The sequence below is a fragment of the Ovis canadensis genome, chromosome 12, assembly GCF_042477335.2.
Source record: "Ovis canadensis isolate MfBH-ARS-UI-01 breed Bighorn chromosome 12, ARS-UI_OviCan_v2, whole genome shotgun sequence".
NCBI lineage: Eukaryota > Metazoa > Chordata > Mammalia > Artiodactyla > Bovidae > Ovis > Ovis canadensis.
The window spans coordinates 48,811,752-48,831,731 of NC_091256.1; the positions used below are offsets into that span (position 1 = coordinate 48,811,752).

The following is a 19,980-nucleotide window of genomic DNA, read 5'->3' on the forward strand; positions in this document are numbered from 1 at the left end:
GAAATTGTGAATGAACACAGCATTACCTAAGACAAATGAAGTCCAAAGCAATCTCTTCTCCTTTCCACATCTCTGGAGATATGCAGAGAATATAGAGAGGAGTGAAATATTTCTTTTGCCCTCTTTCACAAAACAGGCTTCAGGGAGCATATGAAAAGATCTCTCTGACAGTTCAGGTCTGGTTGAAGATTTAGAAGCAACAAACAAACATCAAAACTGTGGTGGGCTCTTGGCGTATGAACTCGACAGCACCAAAACCTGTATTTGCCCCTGGAAAGTGGCATTTGGCCCTAGCACTTTGATGAGCATGGGAGCCAAGGAGACAGTTTCACTGTAGATGTACAGTGAAGAGGCATAAACCAGACCTCTGACATGACTTTAGCTCCTTTATCATCAATTTCTTGTATTCCAGATGATCAACTGAACTCAGAGGAAAAGAAGAAGAGAAAGCAGCGGCGGAACAGGACGACCTTCAACAGCAGTCAGCTGCAGGCTTTGGAGCGTGTCTTTGAGCGGACACACTACCCAGATGCGTTTGTGCGAGAAGACCTCGCCCGCCGGGTGAACCTCACTGAGGCCAGAGTGCAGGTAACCAGAGTGCTCCCCCCTCAAAGGCACATCTCTGAAGACAGTGGAAGAACACCACTTGTAGATTTCAGACCAGGGCTGATAGTAAGAAGGATTATACATGGGCAGCGTGAGGACAGAATCAGTTTCTGATTGTGTTTCTTTTGGCAGAAGCATATTTAAAAAAATCAAAGTGAAGGCCTTTCAGTAAGGCAGAATATGCCTTGCTAGTGGTCTCACTCCTCTCACTGTTTCCCACCCTTTCAGATTTATGTTATAAACACTGTCCATCAGAGCATTTGACTCTGCACCTTCCCCACCACCTTGCCCCAGCTTTCAGCTTGAGCACTCAGGTGGTCAAAGAGATGAACTCTCTGACCCCCACCTCAGTTTTCCTCCCCAGACTTTGGGAATGTCCAAATCTTCAAGAAACATATTTATAGTGATGGACATGGATGGCAGTGGGGAATGAACATATTAAAGACCTTGAACTTAGAAATTGCATTAAGAGCACATTTAAGTACGTGATTCTGTGTTTCTGTGAAGTGAAGAAGGGTAAGTGTATATAAAACAAGCTGAAGAGAGAATAGTAATTCTTTCAAATATTAATGCCATGACTCATCAACTACAAGCCAGGCATCTAGAAATAATACAATCTGTGATTAGGAATGATAATAATAACTAATACGAGTTGAGCCCTTATATGCCAACCAGTGTCCTTAGTTACATAACTGATCTGTCTAATCCTCACCCCAATTCGGTGAGGTGGATAATATTATTCATCCGACAGATACGGAAACTGAGACTCAGAGGTTAAAGGATTGTGTATAACGTGACACAGCTAGGAAGGGGCTGAACTAGAATCCGAAGACACATATGCAGATAGAGAGTTCATGTTTTTAAGCATTACAGTAGATTTTAGATAAATACGTAAATACAAGTCCTCTGGCTACATGCTTTTTCAAGCAGTGCTTTGCTATCTCTGCTCAGAGTCCAGATTTGATTATCTTCCATATTGCTAGAGGTAGGCTTGTCTTCCCTAATCAATTATTGTTTGTAAATCTGTGTTCAGTCTGAGATTGAAGAATTTCTTTTTGAAAAATACCTTAAAAAATTTATTTGCTTTCGGTTCTGCTGGGTCTTCGTTGCTGCGCAGGCTTTTCTCTAGTTGCAGAGGGCGGGGCCTGCTCTCCTTGGCAGTGCATGGGTTTTCGTTGCGGTGGCTTTGCTTGTTGGGGAGCATGGGCTCTAGAGTACAGATTCGATAGTCGCGGTGCATGGGCTTAGTTGCTCTGCAGCATGTAGGATCTTCCTGGACCACAGATCAAACCCGTGTCTCCTTCTTTGGCAGGTGCAATCTTCATCCCTGAGTCACCAGGGTAGGCCCTGGGCTTGAAGGATTTCTTTCTGCAAATGATAACTCTCTTGATGGGGGACTTGGGCTAGGGTGTGGGAGGGTGTGGAGGCTAGGAACTGTATGCAGAACCCTATCTTGTGAGAGATATTTGTGGAGTTGAGGGAGAGGGTCTGAGAGGGTGCCTCAGCCTGAAGACAGTGTGCAAGCATTGTCCCTGGGAAATGAGGATTTCACCTAGAAGTCCTCTCCAGGAGAAAAAAAAAAATGTCTTTGACAAAAAGGGTAAGTTGCCTGGGCACTGTGGTACCCCCAAGGATAGGTTAGGAAAAGGCAGATGTGAGGATGCTGTTGTTACTATGTGGGCGTCTCAGGGCTCAGGTGAGAGTGGTCCACAGGCGCAAGCTCAGTTCTGCTCTCCATCCTGCGGTCCACAGCACAACTCTGAGGTCTGCCTTCCCACATCCTCTTCCCCCATGCCGCACACCACGGATCTCCAAACACATTCCCTGTTTCTACTCTTAAATCCTTTCTTCTCTCCTTCAAAACCCATATTTTTTTTATGCCCCAGGCTTGGCCTACAGTGGCATAATAAATAATTTTAGGTCAATAACTCACAATGCCTGAAAGTACCACTTTTGCCATGGCGATTTGAATTTTAAACAAGGGAACCTGAACAGGGCAATGCTGGGAATTAACAAAAAAAGGTGAAAGAGCGATTTTGGATTAGGGAGCTAAATTGGTCCCATCACAATAAGCAAATGACTTTCTTATATTTGAAACTATTTTATCTTCTTCCTTTTCCATTCTACTATGTTCTAAAGTCTTTTAGAATTGTGAACATTTCCCATGCAAGCAGGACAGAATTCTCCCTTTGTGAAGACTTACCCTTTGCCAGTCTGAACCACTGCCTCTGAATCTGGCCTTCTTTATATTTATGACCTTTATCACAATGTGACATGTATTATATTGAGTTGTACGTAGGCCAACTTCCCCAGCTAGACTGTGAATTCTCTTGGATAGAAGCCATATCTTATCATCATGGCAATCTCATTTTTTCCCTGTCTTTTTTTCCTTTCAAATATTTATCAAGCATCTGTTATTCTCTTGGAACTGGTTTGGGTTTGCTGGGGATAAATAATACACTGGCTCTTTCCTCAAAGATGTTCCAGACTGGGAGCCGACAAGACAAATGTGCAGAGCATACTATTATCAGAGCACAAGATGATTCCTACACTAAAGGAATGTTCAAGAACTAGTGATAGATCAGAGGAAGGAATGATTAAATCTGCCTGGGGAAAAAGAGAATACGTCAACATTGAGTAGTCATTCTATGCCAAATCTCACCATAACCTGTGAGTTGGTATTATCATCTTTATTTGATTGTGAGACAAAGGATCAGAGACATATATAACTATCCAAGGACAAATCTCTAAGTCATGGAGCCAGGATTTTTCATTAACTCTGTTAGATTTTAAAATCACATTCCTTCCACACTAACATTTCACAAAGAAGGTGATGTTCAAGTTAAATCTTAAAAAAAAAAAAAACGTGTCTTTGACACCTGGATAAAAGGGGAGAATACTGCTGACAGAGAGAACATTCAGTGTGAATACATATAGGTGGGAAAATAGCCAAATACATTTGGGAGTCTTAACTCCAGAGTAAGATCTGAAATGATGAAGCACCAGTGCATGAGGGCCAAGTGATACAGAATGTGGCTGAATCAATGGACAATTAGCTAATTCTTGAACAGTCTTTGTTCTAGAATAAAGATAAGATATTATCTTTGATATGTTTGATAAAACATTTTGATTTTATTCTATGGGTGACAGAGAGTCAGTGGATGATAGAAAGCTAAAGAGAAGCACTAATATAATTATATTTGCATTTAAAATGATAACTCTAATAGGAATGTGAAGGACACCTTAGAAAGAAAAGAGCTGAAGCCAGAAAAGATTCTTCCTCTGCTGATTTGCGCCCTGGCCTTCCATGGGGCACCAATCATATGGTATTCTATGTGAATGTTGCCAGCTAGCACTGTGAAATTTCCTACTCTACACTATAGGATTTCTTTCTCCCACACCTCGTCATGCCTTTCCAGAACTGTACCTAAAATTCTTGTACTGCTGTCTTTCAAATTTACATGTCTATCTTCTTTTAGTAGATTGTGAGCTGCTTATGAGCAGAGAGTAAGTCTCATCTCTCCATCCCAGTATTTAGGCCAGGAACTAGAATGCAGTCTCCACAAAGACTGTGAATGAGTAAATGAAGGAATAAAATTCCCCAGCAGTACAGAAGAGTTGTAAGATCATAAGTCAGATGTTCTTGAGCTCAAAAACTCAGCCATTTATTACTTCTGTGAACTTCAACAGAGTCCATCTCATTGAGATGGTTTTCTCAATTCTGAAATAGAAATAATAACACCTAATTGTGGAATTGTCATAACTATGAAAAATGCAGGTAACATGTTTGTATAAATTCCTAGTCCTAGTAGCACTTAATAAATGGTAGAGTTTTTATTAGCTGTTGTCAATGGTATCAGCGCTGCCCATTTCCTTGGAAGCCTGAAATTAAATATACTCCTGAACCAGATTCCAGCTTTCAGTATCTGAATTTCTGTTTCACAAGTTTCTTTCTAGAACTTCAGGAGACATGCCAGAAGTGTTGGAACATTAATAATCAGTGACTGACAGGAGTCAATGTATGAATCCACAACTCTTTCATCCCTCCAGGGGGAGGTGTGTGCCCTGTGTTATCCTTAGGGTCCCTCAAGGATTAAGCTCCCACAGACAGAGCTGGTTCAGTAGCATACCAGTTAGCGGCTGCTTTTCTTCTGTTACTTCCTCCCTCTTCTGTGGTTGTTCCTTTGGCCTCCCAGATAAACTATTTGCTTCTGAAATCCTTAACACAGGGTCTACTTCTGGGAAGATGGGAGAGTTTCTTTAAATATCCAGTATCATAAAAGCAGATGATGTTTCTGCCCTTTGAAGAACTTTGAAGAAACTTTAAAAATGTCATTATACCTGTGGCAGAAGTCTGGGTGAGATTTTTCTTTTATAATTCCGAGAGGAATTATAATCCACAATCTGCTGTCAAATGAGTTCGTCACAGATCCCATATCTGGTGGCTTGATCACTGGAAGCACCTCTTAGTCTTTGTTCTTAATAGCCCTGGAACATGGCCCACTGGGGAAGGATTATGGCATGCTTTCTGTTGTTCTAGGAAGAATTCCACGCTTAGCCTATATCTTCCTTGGGAAGGTATTGTACGGTAAAAATCAAGCAGGAGTTTATTCATGGAACCTCTCCTTTGTTTTTCCTCTCCCTCCTCATGCCCTTGTCTCCTTCTGACAATCTTCCAGGTGTGGTTTCAGAACCGAAGAGCCAAATTCCGCAGGAATGAGAGAGCCATGCTGGCCAATAAAAATGCTTCCCTCCTCAAATCCTACTCAGGAGACGTGACTGCTGTGGAGCAGCCCATTGTACCTCGTCCTGCTCCAAGACCCACTGATTATCTCTCCTGGGGGACGGCCTCTCCGTACAGGTGAATGACTGGCCCACTCTCCCTTGCTCCACCTCCACACATTTCTCAGCGGTTGGTCACATTCAAAGCTGCTTGTGCAGCTGGCTGACATTTCTTACTGGGTTAACCTCTTCAGAGACATTCAACTTGCTGACATCCCCAGATTTTCACAGGAGATCACTAGTTGCCCCAGGAGCAGGGTCTGGGGCAGAAGAGAGAGGGGCAGGCCAACAGCAGTCTCCTCTTGGACTCAGGAACTCTTGCAAAGGTTTCAAAGATGGGGAAGAATCTAAAAGAAAAAATCGTTAAGCTATGCCCAGAGTCCCTCTTGCAATCATTCTGGAACAAAACTTTATTCCATTTCCAAACTGGACAGACCGGTTCGATTATGCTCAAGTAGGAATTTAACACGTAAGGCTCTAAGTGTAGGACCAAAGGCAAACTTGACAATAAAACTGATGTGGAATGAAAAGAAGTAAGGAAGGAGGGGAAAAGAAGGAGAGGGACAGAGAGAGAAAGGAGAAAACCCAAGATCATTCAGATCACTCTAATGGCCATAGTTCTTTATTAAGAGGTGGGAATGTCTTGTGATCCAAGATGCTTTCCTGTCCCATTGCTAGTTCTTGTCAACTTATTTGTAAGTTCTTTGGGGGTTAGTTTGTGTGGGTTTAAAAAATATATATATGAAAGCAGTGTATAATTTTCACTAAAATTTTTATATTTAAAAGGTGAAAAATACGAAGGAAGCAAATAACATAATATTATTTCAATTGCTTGGAAAAGCTTTTAACTTTCATCGATTATGCTGTTCAGAAAAAAAACAGGCGAATGCCAGAGGGAAGCTGAAACACTTGTGCGTAATGCATCGTCATCAGTCTGAAGTGTCCATTTGAACCTAAGCCTGTGTACTCTTAGAAACCAGGTCAAGGCTCTATTTTCTCTGGTTAATTGCAGCAGAGGAAGAAGTATTTACAAACCACCTACTATGCTTCTGTTTATCTTTCTATTGTTAAGGTTAATTAAGAGTTTAAAGAGAGGTTTTAAACTAAGTGTAAGAGATTATCTCCCAGTTGATGCTGAGTTCCTGATGTGAAATGCAACATTAGTGAAATGCAGATAGTTTCAAATTTGATCTCTCTAGTTAAAGCAAAAACCTTACCTAAATATTCTTTCTGTTTGAAATCAGTTCCTTGAAAGAAATGCCATAAATGCATTTGGAAATTTCTTTTAAATTCCCCATTATGAAATTAGCCTGAATTGCTTTGGTCTATGCTTAGGAAATTGGAAATTACTATTGCTCTTAGACATAGTATGCTTTGCTGATTTCAAAAGATTAGTCCTATTTGTGTGTCCTTTTTAAAATTTGGACTCCTCTCCCAAAGGATTTACTGAAAAATATATTTTGCAGACCATTATAAAATCACATATTCTTTAATTTTTTAAGTAAGTGAAAGATTGCTTTGGTGGGTTTTTTTGTTTTTTTTTTTTTGTTTTTTTTTTGATAAATATTGGTAGCTCATAGACTCATTAAATGGTTTGGGAAATGGATGTGGATCAGAGCTTGAAGTCTCTGGTTTGAATTTGGTCACAACCAGGAAGTTTAGCTCCTTTTTATTTATTCCTGGATCCTAGTAAGGAACTTTTTTTACCAGCTGTAATAACCCAGATGGCTGTCATGTGGTCCTTACCAGCGAGAGACAGAGCGCAGTATCCTGCATAGTGGGGATGAAAACCTTAATATTGGACTAGATTACTTGGACCTCAGCAGAAGTTCAAATCCCATGCCTGCATTATACATACTTTGTATATGGGCATCTAACTGAAATTATTAGCATGCAATTTATGTATGCTTTTTGGGGAAGTGTTATATTTTAATTTGAAAGATTGTGTAGAAATACTAGATACACTTTAAAAAAAACACTCATAATTCCACCATCTTGAGATAAGTATTGTTTATTTTTGCAATTAGAGTTCAGTATTTTGTATAGTATAGACATAGTGTAAATACTATTTTGTATTCTGCTCCTTTCACTTAAAATCATATAACCTAGTTACTTCTTATTCAATTCATGGTATACTTTTATATCTTTTCTCTTTTAGACACAGAGTTTGTTAAAAATAATTAAAAATCTCACAGAATCTGACTGTTCATATTCTGTATGAAGAATTAATTAATCTCCAGATTTAAGTAGAAAAATGATGGTTTAAACAGTAATTTAATCAACAATTATGTTTTTGACCCAGTGTTGACTGAAGTGTTTATATTTTGATTAATTTCAAAAAGTGGCAAAAAATTATCTTGTTCCTTAAAGATATTTCTGCTGTGTTTAGAGCCAAAATACTCATTATGATCTCACATTTGAAGCTTGGTAGGAAATATAAGTGTTTTTAAGGAAATATAAAAGAAAACCAAGTGATGAAAAGCAAAGGAAATGATAGATCTTTTGTGTTATGGAAAATTAACTCGCTATTTCTGTTGGTACTATTATGTCAAATTAGTTATCTCACATGTGACATTCATTAAAAAGCATTTCTCTTGGTTAATCCTTGGATGCTTCTGTGTGGCAGCTTTGTCCTTGATCTGGTTCCAAAGAAGAGACTGAACACTTGCCTGAATTTAAGCCTTTGGCACGCAGAGTTAGAGCCAGGGCTCATGAATCCTGTTTCTGTCTAATGTTTGAGGCCATATAACCCTACTTTCATTCACATTAAATCTTACTCTACTGAAAATAGTAAAAAGAGTAAGACTGGAAAGCGACATAATCATGCCTGTTTGATTCAGGATTTGTCTCAGATGTGGGAAGCATGCCTGCCACTGAGGTCCATGTTCTGGAGTGTGTGGGCATTCCCTGGCATGAATAAGACATGCAACCCAGGGACTGTGAGGAGACATTTTTGCCAGAGAGGACAGTTTGCTGACTTCCACAGCTTTCCCCTGGAAGAAGCGAGGAGGAAACCAAGCCTCAAAGCAGATAGCTTGCATACAGTCAGAATTATAACATGGGAAACGGCCAACACTTTTTTTTTTTTTTTCTGGGTGTCTTATATCCAGAGTGGTGGTTGTATAATTAATCATCCAAACTGGGACGCTTGTGAGAGTAAAAGGGGGGTGCTATTAATAATGACACAAGGACAACAGGCCTAAACTGGGATTGTCCCTGGCAAACTGAGACATATGGTTCACTCTGTTTATAGCATGTCCTGACCTCCTTCATTACCTCGAGGATATTAGAGGTGATGATGTCAGGCAGGCAACTGAGTCGCCCAGAGTAGCAAAGTAGTCCCTAACTGGACACTACTGTCTTGGCAGGTGTCTTCTTTATCTACTCAAAGCCAGTTGAAAGAAGCTTGTCTTCAGCGCGCATACCCACTGCTTTGCTCAGAACTGTTTCCTTAGGCAAATGAAAGCACACACAAGCACCAGAGTTATTAGGACTCCTTGACTTGGACAGTTTTGCCTCTTGGGCAGCAGTGATTTACCAAGTCCTGGACTTTTGACTGTTGTTTGGGATGAAGTAGTCAAGAAACCTTTCCTCAGGGACATCCTTTCCTGTGAAAGATAAAGAATGGTCTGGCTCTGCAGTACTGGTCTGGAGTGCCATTTCCAGAGGGAGGGCTGGGCTTCAAAGGGAACTAATGACAAGTGAAAGAGAGGCCAGTGATCCTTATCCACAATTTCCCTCCCCCAACCTTCTCCTCCCCTCATTTGATCGTGGTCACAGTGCTGCCTGACATCTGCTGAACGCATTTGGCTCATTTCTCCCTTTCACACTTTCAAAAATAGATCCTCCTCCCTCCCAAGATGTTGTTTACACGAGGGGCTTCATAACGGATTCTAACGGAAGACACTGAAAAGGTAACTTGTCAGAGGGGGAAGAGGGTGGCTGCTGGGGGTAGGGTGTAAGTGGGAATTAAGTATGTTCAAGAAAGTGGGGCTTACAGTCCTAGAAATGAAAGCAGTGAGGTCTTCCAGTGGGAAATACTATTGGAAACCAGAGCTGCAAGAAAAATACGTCCATAGAGTTCAGGGTAGGCTGATAGCCTAGAGAAGGACTCTTCAAGGATTACTGGGCTTATGAATCACCTGGGATCATGTTACAGTGCAGACTCAGATTCAGTAAGTCTAGGGCAAGACCTGGGAATTGTATGCCTAATATGCTCCCATGTGATGCCCAGGCTTGGTACATGGACACTTGGTACATGCTTTGAATAGTGAGGCTTTAGGGGATATAGGACAGAGGTCAGAAGAACTATGTTCTTGTCCTGGCTCTTGTTGCTCTTCAGGCCAGTTGAGTCATGAATCTCTTATGTGCCTTGTATCTCTAAGATTGAGCTAGTAAGAATTTCCCTATTACGTATCACACAGGGGTGTTTGGAACCTATAGTTAAGCAACATGCATTTCAAAAAGAAAAACAAAAATCACTGAGATGGCAGAAAGATGCAAGACTTCATATATAAAACATTTTTAGAGGAAAAATGTTTACAATGGCAGATGGATCACTGAACATGCAGTGCAAACTGAAGTCTTAGTAATGAAATATGGTCCAAATGTGTCTACTTTAAGAGCTAAATGCACATTTAAAGAGATCAACTTCTGAGTTTTAAAAAGAGAAGTTGGAAATGGTTACTTAAATTACAAAAGATCACTTCCCAAAGGATTTATCGGGTCTCTCTTTAAAAGTTTAAATTCCCCTAGGAAAACTCATATTGAATTTTATTAGATGGAAGCACGTAAACCTCTGGTGTTCTTGTACTGACAACAGAACAAACCCAAGAGATGATCTCCAACGTTTACACATCACAGACAGACTCACAAAAACCTCAAGCTCTATAGCCTTTGGAAAAATCTGAGATTCCCTAGGATCTCAGAAAGACACACAGACTTCTTGGGCTGACAGATCTGTCTTTGGGGTGAATTTTTTCATAGTTTGTTATCATTTGTCCGGAAGGATCAAATAGAAAACAGAGTTGAAAACTGAGTCAGGTATTATCCACCCCCACGCTCAGCTCTCCTTAATTGTTTTGTGATTGGTGGGATTGCATTCTGGGTGACTAGAAAGCAGAAGGGGAGATGTTCATAAGTTTCCTGGCTTCCATACCATGCATAGTATTTTCCATACTTCCTTTGGTGTTTGACAGCCATTTTAACATATTATTCTTTAGGACAACCTCTCAAGGTAGGTTGAAATTATCAAAAATGATTTGTCCCCCTGTGAAAACAGAACTCTAACCCTGCTGGTGGTTAGCATTCTGCTGTCTATGGCTGAGCTCCATCTGTTAGGAATCTCCAAATAAGGAGATGGAAAAATTTCAAGCTTACTCAAATGTGTCAGCTCTGTGCAAGTTCCAGAGCAGATTTGCTGAATCAACAGATGGGATGCAAGTATTTCTTTTTCATCTCTGATTCCTCAATGCCTTTTATTCATCAGTGTGATTTCTTGGTCATGGACACAAAGAACTTTACATTCTTAAAAACCAAATAGAAATGTTGCTTTGGCCAAATGTTATAAAGCCCAGTCTTAGTACTTATCTCGTGTCTCCATCTTGTTAGAGGAATAGGCAGAAGGCAAGATCTCTAGGTGTCAGTAAGCAAGCTCTTTGTGTTATCATGTGCTTAATAAATTAATTAGTTTTAACCTCATCTTTTTAGCCCAGGAAGCTTAATCCTGTTTAGGAAGGCCATGATCTTAATGGCTCCCAAAATTTGGTTGAAAACAGCTTATTAACCTTACCGGTTTCTGTCTTGTGAGAAAACATTTCAAAGTTCTCTTTATTTTCCTAACACAGAGCTTCAAAAGTTTTGATGACATGGAAAACAGGTGGTCATGAACAATCTTTCAGATTGGCAGCCACTCAAGGCTTTCTTGCATCTGTTGTTACTTTTGGAAGTGGGTCCTCTTCATAGTATTTCTAAGGCCTTTTAAAAGAATGACTAAGCTGTTTTTAGATTAATTTTATCTTTTCTGACAGTAACATGTCTTGATTGGCACTGGTATGTCAAAGGACTGGTCCCTACTTGCCTAAATGGCACTTTTAATTTAGATTGAGAGACTAGACTCATGTCAAACTACTGGAGGGAAAACAGACTCATTTTCTTTAATATATGCACAAAATATCGCTGAGGTCTCTGCCTATACAGTCGTGTATTCTAAGCATTTATTTAGAGGCCGTGAATTCAGACAGTCTTACTTCTTATGGCTATGCAATGCTGAAATGTTAGACCAATTTTTGAAAGTTTATTTATAACTGTTCTAAACATTTATCAAGTGAAAATCTTATCACTTATCAAGCATCTAGGATATTGCAAAACTCATTCATTAATAGCAACTGCTTTTTTTATTCAGATAACCTTCTAACTTGAGAGCTACCTATAAGGCATTAACATGGTCTCAAAACACAGTGGTGTCTTTATAAAAGAACCACAGTACGATTAGACAAGAGTGATATTCTCAACTCTGCAAACAAAGCCTGTTGTTTAAGGAAAGGTGTCTCAGTGAAAATCTAGTTTCGCAGGTAAAATACAACTCTGATTTCACTAATTTTGGTTTGAGATGGGAAGTGGATCAACATTCATCTCATCTGGAATATTAACATTTGGCCTGCATTAGAGAGAGAGTCTCAATATTTCCAAGAAATGTGTTACCATACTAAGTCTTCAGACTAGAAAACCAGATGACACTAGTAAATTATGAAGTTTACAGCAAAATTGTTGTATAATAGACAAAATTGAAATCACAAGTACAACAGACATTTCTAGAAAACAGTAACAGCATCTTCAGCAAACTAATCCCCCACAATTCTAATTCCCTTTGTCAACTAAGGAAAATAGACCACACTCTTGATTATCAAAAGAAAGAGAGAATCTCTATTAAATGAGACTTTCCTTGTTTAGAATCTCAAAGGATGTCTCAGGAAACTGAGTCAAATTCTTTAAAGCACAGTATTCCATCTTTGCCATATTTCTAATTTGCCATCAGAGAACCTTTTCTCCTTTTGCTGTTTCATGAAATTTTAGCTTCCTGTTTTCAGAAGCCATTCAATTTTATTCTCAGTATGTAACAAAAAAACAGATAACTCAAAATCCCAACATATCGCCTATACATTTAAACTGGTACCATGTATCATCTTTAGGACTTAATTCTCTCACAGAAATCTGGCTAAGAAAGGCTGATTTGGTTGATTTCATAATATACAACTTAGGTTCATTTCCCAAATCCAGGTCTCTTTTCTTAGATACTTAGATTTTTTTGTGTCTTTGAAATCTTAGATTTCAGTATATCCTAGAAATTTCTCAAGTATGTGATTTATGGATTTGCATTTCTTTCTGATAGGGTCTTGAATGGAAGCATGTAATTCATATTGAACTTAAATGATAATACGTAAATGGATTTTGAAAATAAGTGAAACTTGGTATATTGTAACAGGAAAAAAAAAAGTGTCCCATTTTAACAGGTTGTTCTGATTATTTTTTTTTCACTCCTAATTAAAACCTACTGAATTGAGACTGTTTTTCAGCTGTTGTCTTTTGGTAGATTGTGGTTGAAGTAATAGTCTCTTCAGTAAATCTAACCTGCACCAATATTTATTCATTTTTTGGTTACTGTTAATAGCTATTTGTGGTGGATTAAGAATATGCTAAGAATATGCAGTCATCAGCCCCTGCTTGTGATATGTCCCTTCTGATTTTTCTCATCCTAGTAAGATACCAAGATTAATGGGAAGGACTGGTTCCTTAAAATAAAAGTCTGTTGGTAAAATACTTTTAGAAATCTTTACTCACAGCAGGGTGACGGAGATCACTGATACTGAGCAGTTATCAGTTTAATCATACAGTACCTAGATATTTCTCAGTTACTTATCTATTCACTAAATACTTTCTTGAATGCTAAATATGTGCTAGATATGGTGTTAGCTCTACCTGGAGGCACAGTGGTGAACAAGGCAGATGTGGTGTCTCATCTATGGAGCTTATAGTTGAGGAATTAAAATAAGTGCTAAGAGGAAAAGTACAGGGTGCTATAGATGAACCTAACTTTGTCTAGACAGTTAAGATCAGGAACCCAGAAAGGAGTAAGGATTTTCCTTTTCAAAAAAATGAAAGAGTACAGTATTATTTTGGAACCCTTCCGAGTCTTCCTCTTGCACTAGGACACCCATATAAACACTCACACACATACCAGTGTTATAAGGGTCTTAAATTAAGGATGTATATTTCTAGTAGGACATAATTATAATTTTTAACCCAGTTTTCCTGGGTTAATTGCTAGTAACTGAGCTGAAACAGGCTATTGTGAGTCTTGAACTATAATTCTTGACTCGAAGTCTTGACTACATGGTGTCCCAAATAAGTATTAATGATATAATCTTCCTATTTGTAGAGTAGCTTTAGTTTTTTTCTCTTTCTGGTCCAACACTTGATCCCCAGAACCACAAACTCCTGTGTGGCTGACAAAATTGCACAGGAATGCAGGCACCAGAAGAGCACCTGTCATTCCATTTATAAGTCTATCTCATCCCAACCCTCAGTTGAAAGGTATTTTGCTAATCTTAGAAACAACTAGAAATATGCTCATTTAATTAAAATGAGTTGTCCCTTTATGGCTATTTAGTATCAAGTAATAGATACCTTGCATCCTAGTCTAAGAAATCTTTACTTTTCCTTTTAAAGAAATTCTTGGATGTAATTAACAGAAAGCCACCAATTACAAATTTCTGCCCAGTGGTATTCCTAGGTCTTAATTACAGTCTCTGATTTTGGGTTTTTCTCTGCAGTAAGAACAGTCAGAAACAATTACCTCTGAGGTCAGGAATACTGAAACTGGATCATTTGCTAGTTTATATAGGGTATTTAAACATTTCCAAAATAATGGACATGGCATGCAGCTTAAGCTGCTCAAGTACTTTTGAGTATATAAAATCAAGGCCAATAGGGATGGAAACTTCTTGATTCTGCAATACTTGGTACCATCAACCAGTGGATCAAGAAAGCCAGAGAAGTCATCTTAGGTTGTTTAACTGGTTCTTCAAGGAAACTACTTAATATGGTATTCAGTGATTATCTAAAATGTGTTAAAATGTTTTAGAATTCAAGTCAGCTACCTAGAGTGAGGAAGGCAAAATGCGCAAAATGCCCTTTAGTTTCTTTTCCCAAATGCCTCCTTCTCTTCCTCCTCGCTCCCAGAAACTAGTGATGTAGGCAGGACAAGATTAAATACTGTTTTAATCGGTCAGCTGATGAAACACCTGTTATCCACCATGAGCAGCTTTCTTCTCTCACCCCAGAAATAAATCATTACTCACTGTATCCAACACAGAAAATACTTCCCCCCTCACCTTGTTCCACTCTCCACTGCTTTCCCCTGCCCTTCAAAACACTTGCCACTAAGGACCTTCAACACACTAAGGGCCTTAGACTAATGAAAACCTGGGGCTGTAAGGGACCTCAGAGGTCATGTAGTCCAATCCGCCTGCCCCCATCCTGAGAGTTGCACCCATCTGGGGCACAGACTTGCGACTTCATGAAACTAATGCCTGTTATTCTCCCTGCTCTCTCCTTTGTCCCTACAGCGCCATGGCTACTTATTCTGCCACATGTGCCAACAATAACCCTGCACAGGGCATCAACATGGCCAACAGCATTGCCAACCTGAGACTGAAGGCCAAGGAATATAGTTTACAGAGGAACCAGGTGCCAACAGTCAACTGAGGAAAAAAAATAATTAAACAGGCCTAAGAAGAAATCAAAAACCATAAGACACCTATCCTGCTCTGTTATTTCTACATCTGCTGGAAAAATAAATAAATAAAAACAAACAAACAAAAAAACCAGAACTAAACTATTGGGACCATGGCAGAGAAAAGCAGGAGAGGAGCAAAATGAAAATTAGTTAACAAATGTTCCTCCTCCCTCTGGGATACCACCACCACTTGTTTCTGTGTGTGTTAATTTTGTTTTTCCTTCTCTTCATATGCTTTGCTTAATATACTCTGAGCTTCTTCAGTTAAGTTCAGCCCACCCACCCCCATGATTGTATAGGTTTTAAAAGAATCGACAGCAGCCAAAGAAACCATATATGTATATATATATTCAGAATACTTGCCTATAGTCTCCTCAATGAACCTCAGTGCCTGACCCCATCCTTCTTCTCAGCTCTCTGATCAGAAGCTCTAGGAACTTCTGAAAAGCCAAAGTCTTTCTGAAGAATTGGTGCCAGACATAGTTCCCTTGCTCATTGTCTCCATCTGTGTTGGTCATGGTAAGGTTATTCCATCAGCTGCTATGGGGGGAAAACAAAGCAATTGTATGCAACATCTGGTCACTGCCCTGTCTAATCCAATGTGATTGGCTATGTCTGGCTAATTCTACTCTCTAAGCTCTAGATTTAAGCTCTAAGCAATAGAGGATAATATCACCTCACTACTACCCCTCACCCCTATCCAAGCAAACAGCCATCTTAAGTTAAAGACATTTGTTGTTTCTTGAGTAATTTGCTAACATAGGCTTATTTGATAGAAGACTTATTTTTCACTTGAGAGAGGAAGAGACATTTCTCTAGGAAAACAAACACTAAGTTGTGAAAGGCATGGCCTACATCTCTTTGGTGCCTTAAGGGTAGTCAGATGCACACTTATATATATACTGTATATATTTATATATTATATATATATATATATATAAAATATTCTTACAAGCTTGAGTTTGCAGTTTCTCAAACACTACCAAGAGCAAATTTCACACCATTGCCAATGTCCTTATTTCTACCGTGGTTAAGACTTTTTATTAGGGATCTTGTTTCCTTTCTTTCTCTACACAAAATTTTTACTATGGCCACAGAGCAATTGATAAAGCAGCTGTTTGAGAACAGCTGTAACTTTCACGTTAGTGTTTTAAATACATTAGAAACAATCAAGGCTCTGAAAATGTCCTTGAGTTTGGCACCTGAACTCTGGTGAAATGCTGATACATACTAAACAAGCATGAGAATTAGACTTAGCAGAGGAAAAGCCATTTAGTTATCTGTCCTTTTCCTACTCAACAGGAATAGGAAAGATACGTGATTCAGTGAAATACTTAAAGGTTTATCTAAATTCTAAGAATTTGAAAGGCAATTGTTGGCTATTTGTATCTTCTAATCTATTGAAATAAAGTTTAGTATCTAGGGCTGGGAGCCAGGACTGACTGATCTTTTGTTTCTTTCTCTTTGTTTCCACCCATGCTTTCGTAACTTGTCAGGTAGACATGACCAAACCACACTATCATGCCGTGCCTTGGTTTACCTTTTTTTGGTAAAATGGGTTTAACAATACCTACCTACCTCACAGGGGTGTTGTGAGGCTCTAATCATTTGCTCCTTTATTCTTTCCTGTACTCTCTGTATGTCCAGCACTTTGTAGCCATGGGAGGGAAGGGACTATGAAAGTAAACTATGTTAATAGAAGGCTATGGTACCCAGAAGCCTTGTTTTCTAGCAAGGAGATGCTACCTTGCTGTAAATACTTATAACCTTGCATTTGGAAATGAGAAATAGGCTTATATTTGCAGACCTCTCAAAAACCATATCATTTGACCAAAAAATAACTTGAGAAACACAGAACAGACATCTCTTTGACTTATATTTTCATCTTGACCAACTTGGATTTATAATAATTTTTAAAATTAGTCAAAAAGTTTTAGATTGATTTTGGCCAAATATGCCAACTGTGAGTAACAGGCAAGGATTTGGGATTTAGGGTGCACTTTCAGTACACATTTGTGATTTTCCCTGGCATATCAGATTGAATTAATGGTGGTATTTTCAGTCAAATAGTCATCAACCTGAAAATGTATTTCCAGTGTTGACTCTAAACTTCCTTTAAAGAAGGAAGCCCATCTTATATGCATTTGCTTTCATCAACTGATTTCCTCTTCTTTTCACATACTATTAAGTCATTTCTTACCGAATGGTTTATGTAGGCTGGCCGAATGACACACGTTACTGCTTCCTAAAGTATTCTTCAACTGATTCTCTTGTCCCACTAGCTGCTGAGGATTATCAAGGTTTTATCCTAATAGATCAAAACATTTTTTGTGAAAAGAGTGCAGTCCAAGAAACTAGTGAACCCTTGGAGTTTGGGGAGAACAAACTAATAGAAGATTTGGGGTGTATACTGCAGGGAATCGACATCATAGGTGAAAAGATTTTGCTAAAAATGGGGGGAATCTTAGAAGAGGGAGTAAAGAGATAGAGGATCATATAAAACAAGGTCATTTGAAACTTTCATCCTGACATTCATTTTGAGTGGTAAAGAGAAAAGCCTGAACCCCCATAACCCTAGTGCTGGATGAAATTAGGCAGTGCCTGGGCAAGTGCTTGCTGTCCAGGAATATAGAGTAATCAATGCTGTCAGCCATAGGAGCTTTTATTGCTAGTGAATCAATACCACAAACATTAACTATGTAAGGATCTGATGGAGAAATGTACACAGGGTACCAGCACTCAATTTTTTTCATTCATTATTGATTTAAAAAAAATAGAAGTTTCATATGTGATTTGAAAGGACAGCATTCTGGCTCCTAAACCAGGTGTGAGAGGGCCTCAGGGCCACAAAGTTCAAAGGCATAGCCCTGTTCTTCATCATCTATACCCAGATAACAGATGAATACATGCCAACCGTCTGTGTTCCCAGTCCCTCCCCAAACAAGACACTGATTTGTAGAGTACTTGGCAGGTTAAATCAAGCTGGAAGAGGTGACTGGATAAAAAAGGGAATGACATTTAGGGTATAAAGATCTCATAAGAAATGTAATATGTAAATTATATCTTGCTTTGTGATGTAAAATATACATTGTTTGCGCTAGAATAGAAGTGATTCCTTTTCAATAAAAAGAAAGAAGGATACAACTATGTCTGCTGAGTCTGATGGTTCTTTTCCCTTTGAAATTTAAAAACAGATCTGCTAAGATCTAAGACTGCATTCAGAAAAAAAGTGAAGGTAAGAGGAATTTCTGAATAAGATAACTTCTTAGAGTATAATAATATTTTCTATATATTTTGTTTGTTTCTCACAAAGACAACAGTAGGAGAAGGTGGGGGCACTTTTCAGTAGAATGAGTAAGTGCAGAATGAACCTTTAAGGAGAGTTTGGCTATTTTTCACCCACCTCTTTAGTATCCACAATAATGTATATCATTAGACAAAACAGATTAATAACAGCCTTTTCTTTTAGAAAGAAGAAGTAACAAAGTAAAATTTCTTAAGCACCTATTGTTACAGTATTGAGTGTGTAGTAAGTGGGGGAGGGGTGGTAGAAAAATGAAATAGGGAAATGAGGTTTTTTTCATACAAATTAAAGTAAATCTGATTTAAATGGCAAATATATCATGAACAAATTTATGCAATGGAAAGTGAAGTCGCATCCGACTCTTTGCGACCCCATGGACTGTAGCCTACCCAGGCTACTCCGTCCATAGCATTTTCCAGGCAAGAGTGCCAGAGTAGGTTGCCATTTCCTTCGCTAAGGGATCTTCCCAACCCAGAGATCGAACCCAGGTCTCCAGCATTGCAGGCAGACGGTTTACCCTCTGAGCCACAGGGAAGCCTATAGTTCAAGACAATAAATGTGTCCAAGAAATAAAGCAGATGGGCGTTCAGAAAAGGAAGCAAGAAAACACTGAGCTGGAATGGGAGAGAGTATTACTGAAGAACTGGGACTTGAGTTTCTTCAGCAAGGATCTGGGCAGGGGAAGGGGAGGCGATGGATTTCAGGTGGGAGGAGTGGTACAGAAGAAAGGATGAAGGGAGGGATACAAGAATGAGGAATTTGTGTTTCAGGACCATGGCAAGATGGGCCTAGAAGGGATGGAGAGCTTATTTTGAAGCAGAGTAGAAGAAAACACTGAAGACTGAAGCTGATTCTTCATCTTGCAATGCATTATGTGTCAAAGGAGTATGGATTTTTCCTCAGGCCATCGAGATTCATTGAAAGTCTGCAGGATTGTTGTGGTAAAAGGATGCAGATGAACTAGAGCAGAACAGAAACTGGAAGCAGAACAGATAGAAGAGGAACAGAAAACAAAGGATGCATAGGAAACATCTTGCAAGGAAAAAATCAACAGAACTTCATGATTGGAGAAAGAGACTGGAGTGAAGTAACCCTGATTCGAAACCAGGGCACGAGGGGGATGAATTACTGACAAAAATCTGCAAAAACAGGAGAGGGCCAATAACAGGAGAAAGGTATATTGCACTCTAAGGACTTCCCTGACAGTCCAGTGGTTAAGGCGTGACACTTTCACTGTGGGGGACATGAGTTTGATCCTTAGTCAGGGATCTAAGATGCCACATGCAGCATGGCATGGCCAAAAAAAGAAAAACCTGAAATGTAAGTGTTCAGTATGTGAAGAAGTAGGGCTTACAACTGAGGTCAAGGGTCGAGACAGAAATTTGGGATTCATCTTTAAGGAAGTGACACCTTGAGGTCTGTATGAATAATTCTTTGAGAAGAAAGAGTATCATTGTGACTCAGATAATTATTTCAGTAAGTGCCTTTTGGA

At 39.1% G+C, this 19,980-nt stretch overlaps 1 protein-coding gene across 2 annotated transcripts in view; it reads left to right on the top strand.

Moving 5' to 3' along the window:
- PRRX1 (paired related homeobox 1) overlaps positions 1-18,328 on the top strand; it is a 79,870-nt gene extending 61,542 nt beyond the window's left edge. The window contains exons 2-5 of one of the 2 annotated variants that reach the window (XM_069545658.2): positions 413-588; positions 5,286-5,467; positions 9,231-9,302; positions 15,015-18,328. In XM_069545658.2, the coding sequence (XP_069401759.1) occupies positions 413-588; positions 5,286-5,467; positions 9,231-9,285 (413 nt within the window). In that variant the 3' untranslated portion in view covers positions 9,286-9,302; positions 15,015-18,328. The remainder of the gene's footprint in view (positions 1-412; positions 589-5,285; positions 5,468-9,230; positions 9,303-15,014) is intronic. The other variant, XM_069545657.2, reaches the window with a different exon arrangement.
- The last annotated feature ends 1,652 nt before the right edge of the window (positions 18,329-19,980 follow it).